This window comes from Poecilia latipinna, unplaced genomic scaffold (assembly GCF_001443285.1).
Source record: "Poecilia latipinna isolate Pla-1442-1.1 unplaced genomic scaffold, P_latipinna-1.0 Scaffold439, whole genome shotgun sequence".
Taxonomy (NCBI): domain Eukaryota; kingdom Metazoa; phylum Chordata; class Actinopteri; order Cyprinodontiformes; family Poeciliidae; genus Poecilia; species Poecilia latipinna.
In genome coordinates, this window is record NW_015113055.1 from 290,775 (window position 1) to 311,662 (window position 20,888).

Below are 20,888 nucleotides of genomic sequence, written 5' to 3' on the forward strand. Positions count from 1 at the left end.
TAGATTTGTAGCCAAATATTGCAGAAAAGGATTGAAAACGTTCCCACAATCTGACCCATCCCTACAAGAGCCCTAAATAACTGAATTCAATTATATATTTTTAAATAAACTGAGCAATAACAATTTTTTTCCATTCATTCAACAGTGGAAAAATAGTTCAAACCGCAAAAGTAAAAATATAAATCATTTTGGGGGCAAGGGGATTTACGGACATGATCCATTAATGATTATAATGCTAATCATTATTATCCAAACTGGGAGCTGCAGCATGTTTCCGCTAAAAGGCTTTCAACATTCAATGAGGGGTGGCGACTTATAAATGCAAACTCATTGATAACAATTAGTGTATTTGACTTTATGATACAAGAAAAAAAAAATTCAAATTTAATGGGAAAATCTCAGCTAAATACAAAAGCTGTGAGTTTAAAACACTACCTTGACTACGCTGGTCAAAAACAAAACATTCCCATTTCACTCCTTGCCCCTCATCTGAGCCATTAACTCCCAATTTTTAAAGAAGAGGCTTTCCCAACATTTCAGCAGAGAAGCAGCTGAAATCACACAAAGTAGAAGCTTTGCTTCCAAATATGCATGTCAAATTTATAGTATATGAGCTTGTAACATTGTGTAGTTTTGATATCTTTGATATTAATAGTTTTTAAGCAAGCAAATCAAACAAAAAAAAACAACAAAAAAAAACAATATATTGGCACATAAATCAAAATGAAAAACACTGTTTATATTTATATATTCTTATATTGAATGAAAAAATTCACACTATATTAAATTCAAACCAGTCAAATGAATCTTAATTATATTTCAAGTGTTGAACATTTCTTACAACATGCATTCAACATATTTTTGCTTATATATATATATATATACATATATACACTTGGCCAGAAATCCAACTACATTTTTATACAGATTTACAGTTCATCTTTGGACCAGGGTACATTTTATATTTTGATCTTCCCAAACAAGCATGAGAAAAATATTTGCCAATATGTGCTAGAGGACTGACAAACTGTTTACACAACATATGAAATATTAGGTCAAGTGTGTTTATATATAGAGTTACTGTTTAGCTTTATCACTACCTAACTGTCCCTTTTCAACCCTGCTAACAAGAAGACAGACTGTTTCAATGGGACTGATTTTTAAAGTGGATCACAAAGAAATGCAGGATTTCAAATGTTAGTGGACAGATTCTCTCCAAGGGACTGCATCAACATTTTGTACAACTCTGTAGCTCTTTTTGACATTTATTGAAAGATAAAACTCACAAATGTATCCTTATTACTGTGCTTATTCTCCTCATACCATCACATTTGCTATTTGGTTGATTCATGGGTGTTAGGATTTTGGGGCTGAGTAAACATGGCATTTGTTTTTGCCATGTTTTGTGCTTGACTTAATTTTATAAAAATCATTAAAAACAAACTCAAATGCATAAAAGGGAAGAAAATTCAAGAGCCGTTATTAACACACAAATGAGCCAACAGAAAAAAAAACATGCAAATGTCAAAATGTTATTTAAATACAATAAATAAGCAATGAGTTATCTACATTAAATATTAGATGTGCTATCTGGAACACATTTGTTACAGTCACAAAGCATTGGTTTGGAACAGGAATAAAATAATGCAACAAATACAAATAAATGTCAAGTTAGATTAACAGAACATATACATGTGTGCAAATCATTGCTAAGAAAAAAGCTGCTCAACTGCTTAATATACACAGAAAAGATTGTAGAGGACTTTAAGAAAGCCATGCAGATTTTTACATTTAGTTAAACAAGGATTTAGATGAGAGTCCTTTAAGGTACAGCAGAGACATATCAGCCAAACAGACTGAAAAAGTAAACTTAAAAATCTCAGGAGGCTGGTAAGACAGAAACTGCCTCAGGTTTATTTGGAGCTTTGATTTAAGATGCTCTAAAAGGGTAATGAGATCAAGAAGCTTCTATCAAGCATTTTCCTCTCCATTATCCCAAGGATAAAACACAATTCAGCACTTTTCCAATTCTTTTATTGCAGATCTTTGCCAATTTCTTTTTTTTTTTTATCAAATATGTTACATTTTTACAGCTTAGGATGTGATTTGTAGTTTTGTTTGACTGGGCACCATAAAACAGTGTGTTTGAACACAACATTTTTATTTCACTGGAAGTGTTGGTCATCAAGGCGTTTTGAAGCTTTGACAGACTCTGGGTGAAGCGACGAGCTGGTGAGAAAAATCACAGCCTGTCTTTTGAGGCGGCGTGCTTGGCGGCGCTGCAGCTGCTTCTGCGTGTCGGCAGCGTTGTTGTCAGGAGAGCCTGCAGAACCGTAATGTGGTGTGGTGAGAGCGCGGGCATGCCTGGTTGTACCTGAGTGGCTGTGGGTGCTGTGGTCAGAGTGGCCGTCCAGCCCACCCTCGATGTTTTCCTTGTTCTCCGTGTGCTTGTGGAGTGTGCGGGATTTGGAAGGCAACAGGGGCATGTCGTGACTCGCAGAGTGCGCCGTCTTACACAACTCCTCTGCAACCTCTGCAGACGGGAAAAAAAAAAAAAAAAGATTACATTTATGCCAATTTTTTGCTACAGATACACATACAATCAGCAGATTTCTCTAAAAGATAGTCTGTAAGCGCTAATAGAATCAAATTTTTGTATCTACACAAATCAATATGATGATTTTCAGGCTTCAGCTAACCAAGTTTAAGCTTAAGAATTGATAAGCAACTGAGAAAAAGTGATTATTACCTTCTGAAATGCTGGAGTCATGGAACATTGTCTCAAAGGCCTGATGTATCTCTGCAAATGAAGGTCGATCTAAAGGACTCCACTGCCAGCCTGTCAGAAAAGATACAACAAATGGTTTTAATACAAAAAATCTCCAATATAAACAGAAGAAAATTAGATACAGAAAAGACAGCAGTCAAAAATACTGTTTCACTATAACGATTGTATTTGCTAACCTCAGTATTTTCTGTAAATCCACATTTCTACCAACAGTTTTGAGTTCAAAGTTGTTGTTTTTTTGTTTTTTTTTGCAAGTTTTTACGTTATTGTTTCAGCTTTGCAGATGTTGCATTGGATAGCAACGTCAATGAATGCAGTTGCTACTGTGCCTCGTTTTCAAACTTGTGCAACACCACAAATGTGTTGCACAACCATTTTAACCAATAGGTCATATGTAAGACAGATGGTACTTACATGCTCTCATTAGTTCATAAACTTTAGGGGGACATCCTTCTGGTTGCTCCATGCGATAGCCTTTCTCAAGGAGATCATACACTTGAGACAAGTCTATGCCTGGGTATGGAGACATGCCGTAGGTGGCAATTTCCCACAGTAGCACACCAAATGCTGCAGAGAGAGAGAGAGAGAGACAGGTCAGTGATAATCCAGCACATCTTTAGATTTATTAGTTTTTTTATTTTATTGCACTGTATTACAATTACAGTTGGGTTGGACAATATGGAAGTTGATCCGAGTCTTTGATTGAACTGAAATGGACTGATTTAAACTAAACTGGATTTGTATGACTGGAAATAAACTTGACCTGGCATTTGTAGAGCTACATAAATGAAACAAACTAAGTGAACAACAATTTTGAAATCCTCTAAATATGGATAAATGCACAGGGGGGGGGAGGTTGCTCACCCCAGACGTCAGATTTGATGGAGAAGGTGTTGTATGCAAGGCTCTCCGGTGCCGTCCATTTGATGGGGAACTTGGCTCCGGCGTGGGCAGTGTAAGTGTCGCCGGTCATCAAGCGGCTCAGACCAAAGTCCGCAACTTTAACAACGTGATTTTCACCCACCAGGCAATTTCTTGCCGCCAGGTCCCTGAGGAAAAGAGTTTAGGAGTAGAATTTGAGGAAATGGCAGGAAAACCATCCATCCGTCTTTATATCTGCAGACGCACCAAACCACACGCATACCTGTGGATGAAATTCTTCTTCTCCAGATATTCCATAGCAGAGGAGATTTGTGTGGCCATGTAGAGCAGCGCCACAGCATTCACCTCAGACTTTTCACAATCTCTCAAGTAATCCAGGAGGTTGCCATGTGGCATGTACTCTGTCACAATGTAGAAAGGAGGCTCCAATGTGCACACTCCTGTGTGGGGAAAAAATGAGCGAATAACAATCTTTCATTGAAAAAAAAAAAAAAAAAAGTGGCATTTCTGCCAGCATGAAAAACATTGAAGCGAACAAGCTGTTTAATAATTACCCAGTAGCTGAACGAGGTTTGGGTGTTTAACCTCTTTCATAACCGCCGCCTCTTTCAGAAACTCCTCCACTTCCATAGTGTCCTCCTGCGCAGGAAGAAAAAGGAAAAAGATTAGGAAATGTGCAATACCTACAACCACCTGCAGGTGGCGATCTACAGCTGTTCTTATGATGCTCCATCCATCTCTGCTACTTCAGTCACTGCAAATAGTTTTCACATATGAATGAATACTCGGTTCCAACCTTGAGCGTTTTGACAGCCACAGTGAGGCTGTACTTCTTCCAAACTCCAACATAAACCTCCCCGTACTGGCCTCCTCCCAGCTTGTGCTTCATGGTGATGTCTGTGCGCTCCATCTCCCATTTATCGTGAATGGGAGAAACGCCATACACAGTGGGCTTGTTGCATTTGGGTGCAGGGTAGTGCAGCGTGGTGACCAGGCCATCAGGTACGGTGGAGTGGTGGTGGACCAGCTCAGCCAGGGTGGCGAAACGGCTCTCGGACGTGACGTACACCTGAGGGGAAGGGCGGAAAGCAGCGAAGGTCAGAATTTTAGACGTACACTATTTTGAGACGTAAAAACAAGAATATTCAATCAAAACAGTCATGGCTCTACCTTTCCATCAGTGGCCGTGTTGATCCGGTAGTGGTACACTCTCCCCTCGTATCGCAGAGAGATGGACAGCTGGCCGGGGCTGCTTTCACTTTCCCGGACCAGAAAACTGCCGTTGATGAGGGAGGAAAGCAGGTACTCTGCAGCGCTGCGGGAGACCGGCCCGTGGTACCAGCTGTGCTTCTCCAGGCTGTTGACGGGCGTGATGTAGTTGGAGGGCACCCAACCCTGGCCGTTCTTCGACCGCACCTCACTCCACTCTCCAGACTGGTTGTAGCCCAGCACACGCAGCTTCTCACCTGGAGACAAAACAAATGAGCTGAAATTAGCGACAGTAGCTTTGATTACAGGGTGCATCACAAGAACAACCTCTACCAGAGAACAAGTCAGGATTTGAATTAGTCTCAGAAGCAATTTGGACATTGATTATTTCTGCCAGTTTTTGGTCCTTGGAGGCAGTTCCAGTCCAGATTGCGAGAACATTTTAAGTACCAGTCTAACAGAAAAGGTGTCATGGAGATGACACACCTGCCTGTAAAACTAGATCAAACACTGCTGCAACAATGGAGGTGACAGAACCGAACATCAGTCATACAGGGCTAGGCAAACCCAGACATGTAGCGACTTTGTTTGTTGTCTTTGTCTGACGTCAGCGCAGGGCACATGAGGGAGTGGAGACGCCAATGTGCTGAAAGGAGGCATCGGTTAGCCAAAACACTGAACAGAACAGAGGTTGGGACATGCCTGCTGGATGCAGGTTAAAATGAAAACATATTAAGAGACATAGGTCGACATGAGATGAATGGAGTTTGCGTGGATCCTACATGAGAAATCAAATGATTCATTTTAAAATCCAATTAAACCTACAATGACTATCATACAAATGAAAACAGAAAGGACATTTAGAAACTGTTCTGGCTACACTGACTCACTGTCCTCATTCAATTAGAAGGTCTGTAATTTATCACATTCTGCTTAATTGGACTTTTAGCAGTGTTCTGCGGTAATGACTTTTGTATTTCCTTTAATAAAAAAAAGCAGCAGTTGCTAGTATTTTAAGAGATTAAGAGAAAGCTGACATATTACGCTTCTTTAAACAGGTTAGGATAGGTCTATACAAACCATGTTCATTACATTTTTGGCACAAAATCATCCTTGGATAAGTTGATTTTAGTGTGATCAGTTCTGCCTATTTAGAGCTCCTGTGACTTTAAATCTAAATAAGAGGCTTTTGGTCGCGCCTCTTAACTCAACCTTTACACTCTCATGTGAAAATGGCCTCAAACAGAGCCGCAATTATACAACCATACATGTTTGAAAAGCAAAAGTAGAGCCTCCTGCACAACCAACAACAATGTAGCAAGTGGTTTCTGAATAGTAAGTCAACAGCACAACATTTGTCTTTTCCAGCAGTCATTGTATAGCATATACAGAGGTAAAACCAGCAGGAACTCAACTGGGGTTGCTGGGTAACGACATTGATTGTAACTTAGCAATCGGGAGGTTTTTGAAACTGCCCGTTTTCCAGACACCAAAATATATTAACTTATTGCCATAAGACAAATGGGCATTTTTTTAGTAGGTTGTTTTTAGAAGAAGTAGAAACCCAAATGGAAATTGTACAAAAAAATCTAATTTTGCCTAACAGGTCAGCTTTCAGAGCAACATATTCTAATAAAGCAAATAAATTCTGAGAAAAAACGCACAATGGGTATCTGCGGCTTACAAGATTTTTTTTTTTTCCTTTTTTTTTCCAGTACTCAAATTTTGAGAAGCAAATGTTGAGGATGGATACATGGACCAGATGATAGATGGATTCATGGAAGGCTGACAGAATAGATGGACAAACCGGTGGACAGATGAAAGGATGGAGGGATGCTAGATGGATAGAGGAAAAGATGACACATGATCTCCTCCGCTGCTCATTCACCTGTTAGTATTACAGTTGAACTGATTTAATGTTAATGCAGCCATTAGAGGCAGCCAGTTTCCACATGCAGCCAAGTCTGGGAGGACACATGTGCTGGCATGTGGGAAGAAATCTCAGATTCACTCCATGAGTCAGGGTCTAAACATCATTTCCATCCCGGGCAACTGGCACAGGAAGTCCTAAAACTGATGAATTAACAGACTGCCACGTTTAAGACTTTAGATCTGTTAGTATCGTGAGCCTGCCTGTGTTTGAATCTGACTGAATCTGCATCAGTAAGAGAGCATCTCTGATACTGATGCCGAGTAGAGTGTGCAACTCTTTACTATGAGGTCAAACCAGACAATTCAAATGTTGAATTATTCTGTTGATTAGTTAAAGAAAATACTATGAAAAAGAAGATGTGCTGTGGGTTCTGTTGCCTGTTGCAATAAGCAATTATTTGTATGATAAACAAGCTCAATTTCCATTCTGATGATTTAATATTTTTGAAGGACGATGTTTGCAGAGACTTCATAATCCATTTTATTTATGGATTCAGTTGTGTCTTTTTTTAATTTCCATTTTAATTATTGCTTTTATGGTTAATTTTGGATATTTAAGATATCTTCCAGTTCCAGTGTTGAGCGCTCTTTACAAAATCAGATTTTGATAGGTCTTTGATAGAGCAAGAGCTAGCATTACTATGTCATTATTAATATTATTTGAAAATGGTCTCAAAACAACATTTATGTTTATTTCAACAATTACTGGGACAATTTTATAACAGGCCTACATATACAACTAATTGGTATTAGATTTTCATTTAACAAAAAAAGGCAATGAAGTAAATATAGTGGGTTAAGGTGTTCAATTGAATAAAAATGTAGATATTTATGTATTTGATCCAATTAATGGATAAGAATTTCTAAGGTAAAAAAAAATAACTTTTCACAAATAACTAATCGGAGCCGACTGAGGAAAAAATGTCAAGGTCTGATTTCTAGTTAATCACTTCATACATCTCAGATTTTGGGAGAGTATTTTCATGTAAATGTATTTAAGGAAAATACACAAAACAACCATAATAGAGGAAAATTGAGAGAAATAAACTGACTTTTATGCCATTAAATGTGCTGTAAAACATGACCTGTTAAGTCATCTCACTCTTACTGAATTTACTTCATTTACTGCTCAACGACCTTTACCTGTTTTTCATAGTCTGTCATTTTATTTTAACTGTGTAACTTTTTGTTACACAGTTAACAAAAAGTTAACTGTGTAACTTTTTGTTAACTTTTTGTTGCTGCTTCTTGGCCAGGGCTTCATTCGAAAAGGTTTTTAATCTCAATGGATTTTCAACCCTTTATTGGTTTAAAATGAACAAAAAGGGGAAGAAAATTATCGTAAACTTAACCGTACAGTACATGTGCATAGACACATAAAAGACTGTAAAGGTCCTCGATGATATGATCGACAAATGAACTCCTGCTGTGTAAAACCTTAAGGATGTATAATAGAGAATATATGATTACCTCTTCAAAAAAAAGTTGTTGTTTTTTTCAACTTTAGGAAATGATAAAACAAAAACAAAAAAAGCTCAATGGAGGAGTAAATAAATTGAGCTTTACATTATCTGCTTATATAATGAGGTGTAGGTGTGGCTGATACAGAACATTCCCCTGGATTAAGTTAAGCTTGATCTGACATAATTATGTCTCAATGGCAAACAGTGGATCTACCTGGATGACTACAGTGATGACGCTTCTCTCTGATCTGTTGTAACAAAATTCATACAGGATGTGTTTCTTTCAAGGGTGGGGTGCTGAACAAACGTAGTCATGGAAAACAAATACCTGAACCTAAAAAACATGTCAATGATGTTGCTAAGTACCAAACCTATGGGATGACAGACTTAAAGAATGTAGTAAGGTGAGAGTATTGAGTTTCCATCCATTACATTAAATTCAGTTTGTAAATTTAGATCCAGTTTAATACAACTATTGTGGGTGCACTGATAAATAGGCTCAGATTTCCTTAATTTTGGGAGATTGGCTGATACTTGCATGTGAAACCGATCAAATGCAACCATCTTATCTACCTCTGCAAAGGTCTAAAAATCAGCCACTGTCTTCTTCTGCTCTGCCTAAGGAAGATTTGACTGACAGACCCACTCACCAGGTCATGTCTGCAGTTAACAGTCACCTCACTGTAGCGCTGTTTCTCGCTATATTTAGCAACATTTCGGCCAAAAAAAATAAAATAAAATAAAAAATGGTATTGGCAGGTCAGGCTTCTTAAATATTGGTAGGTGCACCCCTAGCCACAATATAAACACACATCTTCAGTTTATGTTACAGATTATTTTACCTTTGGTGATGCTGAGTGTGTTGTCCCCACTTGCAACAAAGTCATAAAGTGCAACGAAGAGGTTGGGGTCGCTCTCAGTCGCCCCCAGCAGGTTTTCCTTAGAGCTCCATCGCACTGCCTCGGTCAGAACTTCTGGGAGAAAGGAGAAATTAAGGGTTAGCAAGTGGCACAAATCAATGGCTCAGAAAATAAAATAAATAAGCATCTGGTGCTGAAAATGTAGAAAAAAGTCAGAGAAACTTATCACAGTAAGTTTCTCTAATCCAGAGCTGTGGTATTAAGTCTGATGACCTTAGAAATGAAAACACTCTCCTTCTGATTGTCTACCTTTCTGTCCTGCTCCATCAGTCCCCTGACTGAGCCCTGTGCGAAGCTGCAGGCCGCTGAGAGCTGCCCATTCATCTTCAAAGCTGCTGTTTGCCTGAAGGCACCTCAAAAGCATCACTTTACCCAATGTGCTCTACAAAGAGCTCTGTTATCACCGACTACACACGAAAAGACTGCTGCTTCTGGCCTGAGCCAGGTGAGATCTGAGGTAGGACTGTTTTCCATCTGTGTGTATATAAGAGAGGAAGAAAGAAAAGGGAGGAGCAACAACGCTAAATGGGTGCCAAAACACACACACACACACACACACACACACACACGCACACGCACACACACACGAAGATTAGCTGGTACAGCAGCTGCTGGAGCTCCTGCGTGTCTGAACAGCTGCTCAATGACTAGAAGAGGACTTCATTTGAGGAAAGCGAACAATCGCTAAATGAGCAAATGACTTGAGGCAAAAGATACAGTGGTGTTTAAAGAAATACTGGTTTAATTTTCTCAAAAATAGATGTCTCAAAACACATCCACATAACCCCTTCAAACAGAACATGACCTCATTTGTCAAAAAGTGTTTTTGTTTTTTTTACCAAATAACTAAAAGATACATGGAATACCGCTGAAACTCTCACAACCTTGCTGAACAAGTTTTAATCACTTTCAAAGCCCCAGCCCAACAACAATCATACCAATAACAAAACGAGGTTCAACCCTGAAACCAGCTGATCCATTACAGATTCCTGCTGGACAATTAGTCAAACTCTATTCCGTAATCTTCAAACCTGACAATCTTGCTACTATTTGTTTTCAAGCTGATCAACACTGATCAGCTGATCTGCCTTTACGTCAATGGAGAGCTCACAAAACCAAGTTTATTTTGAAACAGGCAGGTAAACAGAGTAAGGCAAAAGCTCAATAAGAAATAATCTGTAGTTAATATTGGCCAACCAGTGGGAAACCAAAACATGTGTTATCATCCAAAACAGGCTGTGATCAGTTCTTTGCCATTTTTAAAATACAATAACTGCATATTTCCTTTTGTTGACATGTTCAGCACTAAGTCAGCTCAGCTGTTTATTTAAAAAAAGCACCATAAATAAATAGATGAGAAGTTAATACAGTGAACAAAACAAATTCTGTAAATATAGTACAATATTTTATCTAAAAAAATATTTTTTTCTGAAGTTTCCCTTTTCCACAACTTTTACTCATGTCAACATTTTCAAAGTTGTGATCTACTCTATAAACACTGCGAAAACTTTGCTTTTCTAACACCTTCATATATAAAACTATTGATGAATGATGGCTCATTTCTATATTGTTTTTGGACAGAATAATTGAACTCTGAAGCAGAAGACAGACATGGTTTAGGCTAAACAACCTAAACCTAAATTCAGAATACGTTTGAACGTATTCTGAATTTTTTTGTGTAATTTTGCCAACATGTGTCTAGTACAGATACCAGATGATACTGAATACTCACATTCATACTTTTCCACAAAAAACCTTCTATGAAGCTAAAGGGAAAGGAGAGAAGTTAAACTTGTGTGTATGTAGCAGCATAGAGCTGAAATTAAGAGAGTTTACCATGTATAGATATGAAATGGTTACCAAAGTAACCAAAATTTAGAAAAGTTATGGTTTCAGAACAGCTAAAGGATTCCCACATACCATCCTTATGGTCATTTTAAGAGAGATCGTACAGCTTTACCATAGCGTTATTCCTCCCCTACCTGTAGCTGCTCCCTGTTACTCAGCTGGCTGAAAGGCTGCCTGTTACATGTTCTCTTAAGAGTGAGGATGTCAAACTGGCCATGCCCTGTACCATAAAGACAACATAATCTCCCTGCTTTGGCAGATCAACACGTATTAAATTAAGTTTCTTCTTGTCAATGTCTCATCGGTGTCACCACATCTACACAGCATTTGCCCACCTTTGTTCTGAAGGAGCATACACTGCATCGCTGCAGTGGCCGTGACCTGGCTCAGCCACAATTCCCAGTACATCCTCTGTTTCGTTGTGATCAGCTACTAATCCATGTAAAAAAATAAAAATAAAAAAAAAAGGTGGGTTTTAACAGCCTTCTTACAAAGTTACAGGCGGGAGCCACTCCTCTAGATCATCTTGTTCACGGTGAAGCTCAACGGCACCCTGTGTGAAAGAAATTATTTCCAGACGTCCTTGAATCAGGACGTCTAAACATCCGACACTACAGCGGTGATTATCGGCCTCCTCTCCAGCTTTAATGTGCCACGGGAGCAGTGAGACTTCTAAGGTCCACGTGGAGAGCACAACCATGACTTGTGGCATCTGAAGTCTAATGCGCTCAGAGAGGCAGAAAGTGGCAGAGGGAGGGTGCTGAACCAAGTGTGGTTGAGGGGAGCATGTGTGCACAGAGGTTGGGGCGGGGGGTGCAGACTTGGGAAAACTGAGCTCAGTGTGGTTAGCGTGCGCACATGTAAGAGTGTATAAGGCCTGAAGTGGGGCTGCGTCCAACGGCAGATGGCTGGTGCTGGTCCTCTGGGGGGGGAGAGGTACCACTGACCCACGCTTTGTTCTCTCAGTGTGTGTGTGTTTGTGTGTGTGTGTGTGTGTTGCACACGCCTGCAACTGCTGCAGCCACGCCAAGCCAACTGTCTGAGCTGCTCCCGTTACACACTACATATCGCATCACTCTTCTCAGGAATGTTTTAATGATATACTGATATTGTGCCAGTCATAGCTGTCAAAGGCCCCAATCTGAAGAATATAAATTCAAGTCATCACAGAAAGAAAAAAAGGTTTAGCCAAAAGCTCTGCCGCAGATTACTTAGCCACATTAAATGACTTCTTCATTTTAATTTTAATTTTGAATAATACTAAAACAGATTAGCAGCAAGATGCTATTCACCTTCTCCTAACTGGTATCCAACGTGCTGAAACGTTTGATTGAGGGCGCAGTTGGCCTGCGTGAGGTTTGTCGTGTGTCGGCCCGGGTGCTTTGGCGTGTGCGTTTGTGTGTGTGTTGTGGAGAAACCACAGCATTGTGTTGAGCAAAGCAGAGAGGGTGCTCGCGAGTCTGAGAGGAATGCCAGGCCGGCTCGCGCAGGACAGCTGCGACAGAGGTGACCCTGCTCCCAAAGCACACATAGCACGCAGAGACGCATACCTGCATCGCATTCGCACAAATCAGCGCCGACACCGGTTTCCCCGGCCGTCCCTGCAGCTGTTTGTTGGTGCCTCCCAGTGCCAATAAAACTGTCACTCCACCAAGCAGCAGCCATGGGGAAAAGAATTGAAACACCGGCATCACTTAGACACCCTAATCAAAAACAATACTGATTGTATGTGAAGTGCACAGAGTGGAGAGGTAAGGGTGTATTTTTAGCTGCTCGAGAAGAAAACATGGCAGCAAAGACATCCAGAAATAACTCTCCACATAGTGATTGTGGCGCTGAGATAATCGGTCGGCCGCCTGCAGGAAGCCTGAACAAAAACCCAGAGACAATGTTGCGGATGAGACCCACATACACAAGACGTTCCATAAGCCTATATGGACAGGTCTTATCGTATCCGAGCACTTACTCATATACCGACAATGTAGAAGAGAAATATAGGTGGGACGGAAACGCATGAGACTGAGGACGCTCAGGGAGGTGCTGTGGCGAGTCAGAGGGTTTGTAGACAATAAAAGATAAAGCTTTTGGTGTTTTAGTTCAAGTTCTGTCATGATGATATGACATAATAATTATCTGTTGGAACAGAGATGGTTCTCCAAAAACCCCTGAGATGACTAAATGTAGGCTGCTGTTAATACAAATAAAAAAATACAAATGTAATTTGCAAGACTGATGAAATGTGTGAACTGAGTTATTTTAAGCCAAATTCTTGCATTGTTTCTTTATTTTCATATTAAACTATAAAAATACTTTTTTATTACAGAAATACTTGGAGAAACATTTTTAGAGCTTTGAAAAAACAAAAATTATTTGAGCTGAACTATATTTTTTATTGGACCGTTGAAATGTACCACTTGATTACAGGAACCTATCAGTGGAAATAACTGTAAAACCTTAACAACAATACAAACTGAAATATATATTCTTAATTTGGTTCATGACAGAACCCTAAAGTACTTTATGTTGCTGGGTTTCCTTTATAGAACAAAACAACAGACTAAGACTTTACCTCAAAACAGTTAAAGTTGTATTCTAATGTATCCCAGACAAATATTACCAAAAAAAATATTCTAAATCATCTTGTGGTTTGAGTGACTGGTACTGATTTTCTTCTCAGCGTCTTTTCAGTGGTAGTGAAAACAAATGTTAACTTTCAGTCCTGATTACAGGTCTTGATGTTTCACAAAGTGTACTTTACTTCTAAAAGTTTAGAGACATGGAAAACAAAGTTTTGATTATGCCAAAAAAACGTGTGGCAAGAAACAATCCAACAGCAGTTTTAGATTCCTTTTTTTACTTTTTGTGCAAATTTGCTCATTTTTTAAAAAAATGTCTGTGTTTTGTTGCATTTCCACAGCTAAAACTGTGCCAGTAAAAAAAAGAAAAAAAAAAAAAAAGCGTAGGTTTATACTGGGTGATGAAAATTTCTAGTTTCCTTTTTGTACAAATTGCTAATTCTGGTTTTGCCTCTTTGTGTGACACATAAACTGACGGACAAACTGAAAACTTGTGTTGTATTATTCTTATATGTAAAACCATGTGTCCTTAATGTTTATCTGTTATTTGATTTTTGCTAAACTCAAAAAAAAATGCAGATAGCAATGTGACCTTTGTAGAGCTAAAAAGGTTTGGTTATATGAATTTAATAACCAAGTGAAACAAAAAGCTACCAGTAACTGACCAGCAGACAACATGAACAAAGTGATTTAACACATTGTCAAAAAATAGCTTCAGAATGAGACAAAACCCTCTGCAAATGTTAAATGGAGCAACCAAAATAAACAAGCACAAAAAGAAAAACTATTTGGTTTCAATTACCTTGCCACAGTCCCTATGAGATTACCATTTGCATTTTGGGAAGCGGATAAACAAAGAGCGACTGAGAGGAAGTCAGTTGTTGCTAAACAGCATCAGACAAAGGACAATAGTCTCCATTAAGCCACTTCACAAAAAAAAAAAACTACTTCATGCTTATAATTTGAAAACTTACATAACATTCTGAAGCTGACATATCTTAGGAATACAGACAGTGGAAATAACTGTGATGTTCATGCAGACTTTTTAGAGATCTGCATGAACATCACATCCAAACCTGTATGCACATGTCCTCTACATTTCTCACCGACTTTCTTAGAGCAGACTCACAACTCCCTCATTGATGTTGCAAACCTGTCTGGAAAAAAAACAAAACATATAGCTGCACATGACCACACAGGCCCTTTGGATGGTCGTCACGTCGACTGTCTACAAGTTAATACACAAAAAAAAAGCCAGAGAAGAGAGACATATCAGCCGTGACCTATGGGGCAGAGCAAATCTCCAGGAGTGGATCAGAACAGGAGCCGGCTCTCGCCGGGCTGCCCCTCTCTGGGCCTGTTATGGCTTAGTAATGGGCTTTAAGTGCTTCCCCTCTGTGTGTGCTGGAAACAAAGCTAAGTGCTCCTTTATACGACAGCAGAGTGTATGACTAGCATATGATGACTTACAGGGAAAAAAACCCTCACCCACTCAGCTTATACACACAGACTGCCGGTATTTCTACATATAATGTAAAGCTTAATATGTTTATTAAACCAAAATGAACTCCTCCAAGATCTCACAAAGGTTAGTTTAAAATAAACAAGGCTGTAGTTATGAATATTTTAGTTAACAAGTAGTCCCAGCAACAATTTCTCAATTATTTGGTGAAGCATCCAATAGCAGATAGACTTTTTTCTTAAGGTCCAGTTTTCAAATCCACAAGCAGAACAAATCAGAACATAGTACAACAACATTAATGCACAACATATCTCTGCATCATCTACAGTCAATTCACAATTTTTTTATTTATAATACAAAGTCCTCCTGGGAGACTAGAGCCAACAGCCATCTTGGTCTTAAATTGATCCAGAGAGGTGATAAGAGGACACCTGTAGCAATAAGAGCTTTAGTTAAATTCACACAAGGTGCCAAACTCAAATGACTGACAACTAAACTGTCAGAGTCCAACAGTTTAGTTGATAGTTCAAAACTTCTTCCATTTGTAATTTAAAAACAAATATGTCGCAAAATTTCTAAAAATATTTCTTTGCCAGCTCACATCTGGATCTGCTGATCACAGTTGTTCCTTTCCACTGTCAAATATGCTTTGCTCAGCAGAAGAAATTACCACAAAGCCAGTAAGTTGACGTAATTCATTTGGCTTCCTTAGAAAAGTTTTTTTTTTACCAACTTGCATTCTAATCTAAATTTGACTACATTATATTACAAGTGACTGAACTGGAATCTGTGCAGTTACAGTGTTAATATGTTTATGCGACCGCATTGGACAGATTTACTTACATATTTTTAGACATGAACTGGATTCATTCGTCTAGCAAGTATCTTGAAATATCTGTGACGTGTTAGCATTTTACAAGCAAACTGAACCGCACTGACACCAAAACAATTTGAAGGTTGTTCACTAACTCATGGCCTAATTATCAGAACACATCAGCAGTAATAAACAGAACCTAGTGTACTCTCTCAGACTGAGATAATCTGTGTAAAGATACATGTTTCACTGCGTTGTGCAATTTTGTAGATAATTATTGTAAATCTTTCTTTTTTTTTTTGACACCTCATTCCAGTTCAAACATTATGACTTGGGGCCCTCCATCCGCTTTGGTCTGTCGCAATAAGCGATATATCTATGAATGCAATGTCAGATAATCTCTTAACTGTATTGGTGGGAAGTTAAGTGGAAGGAAAAAGTGTGGAAGAAAAAGGTGCACAGGTGCCAGGGGCACCCGCAGAATGTGAGAAGATTGGAAAGCTAAGTCAATTTCAAAATGAGCTACAGGTTGTAAATAAAGCAACCCAAGTTTCCTTATCACCCGAGTAGAGCAACAGAATGATCAAATCCATGGCAAACTACACTGATGCAGTAATTAATGCAAAACAAACCCGACCAAGTACTGAGTGGGGATATTCAAGAACATACTTTTCAATGGACCAACGTTCTGCATTTAACATTTCTTTTTTAAATTATCTTGTTTAATTGCTAACCCTCTATGGAAATGAATTATGGATTTTCATTAGCTAAAAGGACAAAATCACTCTGTATATAATTAATCTACATAACGTACAAGTTTTACTTATGGTCCAAGTTACTGCTATGTTCTGTCCTATTTACTGGATATTATGGGTATAGCGGTTCCTTAAATGAAGCACCTCAATAATTAAACTGATATGCTTCTAAGCTTCGTTAAATTACGCGTTACCATTTAGCACACCATGTTCCTTATGGGAGATTATTTATGATGAGTAACGCTCCTACTTCCACCCATGAGTTGTTAATGAATGCTAAGTGCTGGCAGCATAACGCACAATGCCTGCGTGTTTACCATTTTTCGGGCGACCAATAGGGATCCTTAAAATAACTACCATGACGCATGGATGCACTGAATCTAATTTCAGATTTTTGTGCAACTTTGTCCAGGTTAAGTTAAAAAGTGAACTATTATCGTTATAAGCTAATTTTCTAAACTACAGGAAAGTAATTGTTAGGGATGCACAAATATAAAAGTTTGGGCCGATGTTGATATCCGATATTAATATTGCTGTCATGGCAGTATTTACCAACATTTAATTTTATCAAAATTTTTATTTGATTGTCAGAATAAGCTATAGATTACTAAAATAATCATTTACAACAAGCCCAAACTTGAGATAAGCTCAAATGTATGGAAATCCTTATCTTCTTCCAGTCCTGCGAATTACATGATGCTTTGCCTCAAGACAATCCTAAAAAAGATGTTTGTAATTGAGCCCTTTGAGGGATTTTTTTCAGCCCTCAAATACAATGTATTTTCAGCAAACATGTGCTTAGTTTCTCCTAATATAATCATACCTGTCATGTCTCCCGATTTTCCAGGAAACTACCATATTTTACCTCCCTCTCCAGCTGTCCTCCCGTATTAGTATCTTCCTGTAAATATCCCGTTTTGAGCCACCCCACCCTCCCCAATACCCTCTGTTATGTTACTGCCCCATCCCTCCTCCCCCTCTTACCTCCAACACCGCACCAAGATTTCAAGTCCAAAACATAATAGAACTTCCAACTTTAATGCGTCATGCCAGATCATCTTCTTTCCTGAAAATCTGAAAAATCCTGGCAACATGACAAGCCCTCCTCTCTTCCTAGAGAATCATCAGTGCGTGGGGTGTTCACCGTGCCATGTCCCCACAGGTAGAGAGAGGAGTGTTCACCACAGTACATTTAATTCAAGGGCTGAGCAGGAATGCTCCGCACCTTGTTACGCATCTCCAAACTCTGCAGTGAAGCTTTTCTAAGCCATCAATCTGTATGTAACGACATAAAAAAAAAAAATGGAGCCAAAGGCGAACTCTTTCCCTTTAATTAATCACACAGTTAAGACGCCTCAAGCTGTAAAGTAAAAGAGTACTTTCCATCATCTTGCTTAGGTGATTAAATAAATCACACTTACTTGGAGTAAAAGCTGAAAAGATTCACGGATGAGGTTTTAGTCGTTGCCTTTTCTTTGAGGCTTAACCTGCTGATTCAAATTATGATCATTTCAGATTTTTCTGTTAAAGAGATTAAAGCACAAAAAAAGGGTGGGGTGAGGGGAATGGTGGCATGTTTTTTTTTTTTCCCTAGTCTAAAACATTGATCTTGCATGTGGATTCTGCCAAGCAAAGATTCTTCACTTCACTTTTGTCTTGCACTATTCTAGTTTCAAATCACCAAACTAGAGTCAAGCTAATTCAGATAAGAGCACCGACCCGACCTTTTCTGGACAATTTCTTTGTGAATGTGCAAAAATACCACTATTCTACCTTGATCAAGCTCACATTTTAATAAGATAAGTTCACTTTATCTTCAAGCACTATTTATTAATTTACACAGATTTCTGATGATCTTTGAGGCTTGACTTGCCAATTCCAATTTTAACAGATTATATTTCCGTGCACTATAAAACATTAAAAAATGTGGTTCAGGTTCTTTGAGGTAGTTGCTTTGAGCCCAAAAGAAAGAAATACAAGGTCATCCCTATTCATGCAGCAAAGCGCAAGTCCATAACTTTCAACAGATTTTTATTAAACTCAAAAATGTGCATAATGTTTTCTGTAGAAAATGGAAAGGTGGGAATTATTACTTTGAAGCAAGGATGGCTCTTTATACATCTCCAGTACTTTTAAAATTAATGATATATATAAAAAAATTACAGCCTTTTCTATGTTAGAATAATCACAAGCATCTCACTGAACATTTGAGCGCAGTAACGCCACACAGTGACCGGATTAAAGGGTTTCCAACTGATCAGCTTGTTGGATGATTATTAGAAGCCGGACTTGCTGGATAATCCTCAACAAAAGCTGCACCATTTTACATGTTCCTTAACAAAAAAACAAAAAAAGACTGTAAGGAGTTAAAGAACATGCAAAACTGTCTGTGTGATTTTGTGGATGTATGCGACAGTTAATGCAAGAGTGCATTTCCAGCCAAGTCTTCAGCCTGCAACCCACAAGATAAGAGCAGTGATAATGCCAACAGTAGAGTACTCATCCTGGAAGCAAACCAGTGCTTAACAGGCTTGGCACTGAGACCGTCTCTCTCTCTCTCTCTCTCTCTCTCCCTGGATCTAACTCCTGCCCTGAAACACTACCACAGTGTAAGAGTGAAAACTGGAGGCCACTACAAATAATTTGGCTAGACTCTCCAGCGAAGTTTAAAACCCTTGAGTGTTTTCAGGGTGACAGATGGAAGCACTGCTATACCATCTGCACAGCCAATCATTAAGTGTTTTGATTAATCCCAACTCTTTAATGATAAAAAAAAAAAAAGCTATAGTGTTGGAAGCCAACAAACCAACACTAGGATCTGCAGTTCTGGGAACTACCGATTAGAGTCGACTGATAGCAGATGCAAAGGCTTAAGGCTGTAACTGGGGCTGAGATGCTACAGGATGCATTCGGTAAAACATTACAGCATTTAAAAGAGGTAAACCTTAAAACTTAAAATAACTGTGTATCCATTATTTAGTTCAATTAGCTGCAAATCAGCTAAACTCTGATTTATAGCATTTTTTAGCATGAGGTCTGGAGTATTTTTGGTAACACTTTATTTGACTGACATGACACTGTCATAAACATGACATCACATCTGACATAAACATGAAGGAGTCTTTATGAATGTCTCTGACTTTTGTCATTAAATGTCATTCGGTAAATAATGACACTTTTAATGCAAAGTTGGCACTTTTAATGGACTTTCAAAGCAACTTTTAGAGCAACTTTGCATTAAAAGTGTCATTATTTACCGATTGACACTTCGTAACAACAGTCATAAACATTCATAAAGACTCCTTGTTCATGACAGGCGTTATGTCATGTTCATGACAGTGACATGTCAGTCTTATGCAGACCCTGTCAACTAAAGTGTTACCATATTTTTATTATTAAATTCAGAATTGATGCCAATTCGGGCAGCCAGGTTTTAAAAAGGTGTACATGAAGACCTGATTGGCTGGTGGACCTGGATTCAAATGAAGGACTGAAATGCAATGTGTAGTTGGTTCCAGAAAAAGACATGATCATTATGTCATCATTATGTTAAAAACTTGCAAAAGGGTACAATAGTGTGAACTTCAGCTGGTCAGCAGTATCAAGGTATGCAGAGCTTTTAAGAAGTTACAATTTAAAAACACTAAAATCACAGTCATACTGGATAAAGTGTCTTAAAGTGTCTCTGCTCACTCAGAGAAACTTTCTGAGTGAGCAGATGTTTTTTCTGTCTGTAAGAAACATCAAATAGCAGTTTTTCCTCTTATGTACATGCTCCTGCACACTGCAAGCCAGCCTGCAGGGGGTATGAAGACTTAATTAACAACAAACTAATACCAGTGCATGCCTTGCATAGAAAAAGATAAGTCATATTTCATCATGTTGCAAGTGTCTACATAGTGAGAAACACTTATTCTTCTGCTTCCAATTTCATCAGTTGGACTGATTTGCCCTAATTTCTAATCACTCCTAACCAGAGGAGGGTGGGTGGCACAGTTTAATGACAGATAAGGTGTGGATAAAAGGACACCTAACAGTCTAAAACAATATCAATAAAAAAAATGGTCAATAAAGTCCATTAAAATCTCCCCAGTCGCCAGTGATCTGTTTGATATTTCCCTTCCTTAATTCTACATTGCTTGCTATACGTATCCTAATAGTTGGGGCTTCAGGCCATAGAGTCAACAGAAAAGTGGATTTGCCACTAATCTAATTTCACCCACGATGCAAATCAGCTTA

At 38.7% G+C, this 20,888-nt stretch overlaps 2 protein-coding genes across 5 annotated transcripts in view; both read right to left on the reverse strand.

Moving 5' to 3' along the window:
* Nucleotides 1-12,646, reverse strand: part of osbpl9 (oxysterol binding protein-like 9) — a 61,131-nt gene extending 48,485 nt beyond the window's left edge. The window contains exon 1 of the mRNA XM_015038374.1: nt 12,632-12,646. The gene's annotated coding sequence lies outside the window, so the exon portion shown is untranslated. The remainder of the gene's footprint in view (nt 1-12,631) is intronic.
* The window catches only part of abl2 (c-abl oncogene 2, non-receptor tyrosine kinase), a 31,590-nt gene that overhangs the window by 6,218 nt on the left and 4,484 nt on the right, over nt 1-20,888 (reverse strand). Inside the window, exons 1-10 of one of the 4 annotated variants that reach the window (XM_015038373.1) lie at nt 9,444-9,662; nt 9,117-9,245; nt 4,841-5,136; nt 4,467-4,739; nt 4,225-4,309; nt 3,933-4,110; nt 3,653-3,837; nt 3,203-3,355; nt 2,750-2,839; nt 2,375-2,533 (exon numbers count right to left, since the gene is read on the reverse strand). In XM_015038373.1, the coding sequence (XP_014893859.1) occupies nt 2,375-2,533; nt 2,750-2,839; nt 3,203-3,355; nt 3,653-3,837; nt 3,933-4,110; nt 4,225-4,309; nt 4,467-4,739; nt 4,841-5,136; nt 9,117-9,245; nt 9,444-9,558 (1,663 nt within the window). In that variant the 5' untranslated portion in view covers nt 9,559-9,662. Of the gene's footprint in view, nt 1-2,374; nt 2,534-2,749; nt 2,840-3,202; nt 3,356-3,652; nt 3,838-3,932; nt 4,111-4,224; nt 4,310-4,466; nt 4,740-4,840; nt 5,137-9,116; nt 9,249-9,443; nt 9,663-20,888 lie in introns of those variants that run through there. The other 3 variants (XM_015038372.1, XM_015038370.1, XM_015038371.1) reach the window with 3 other exon arrangements.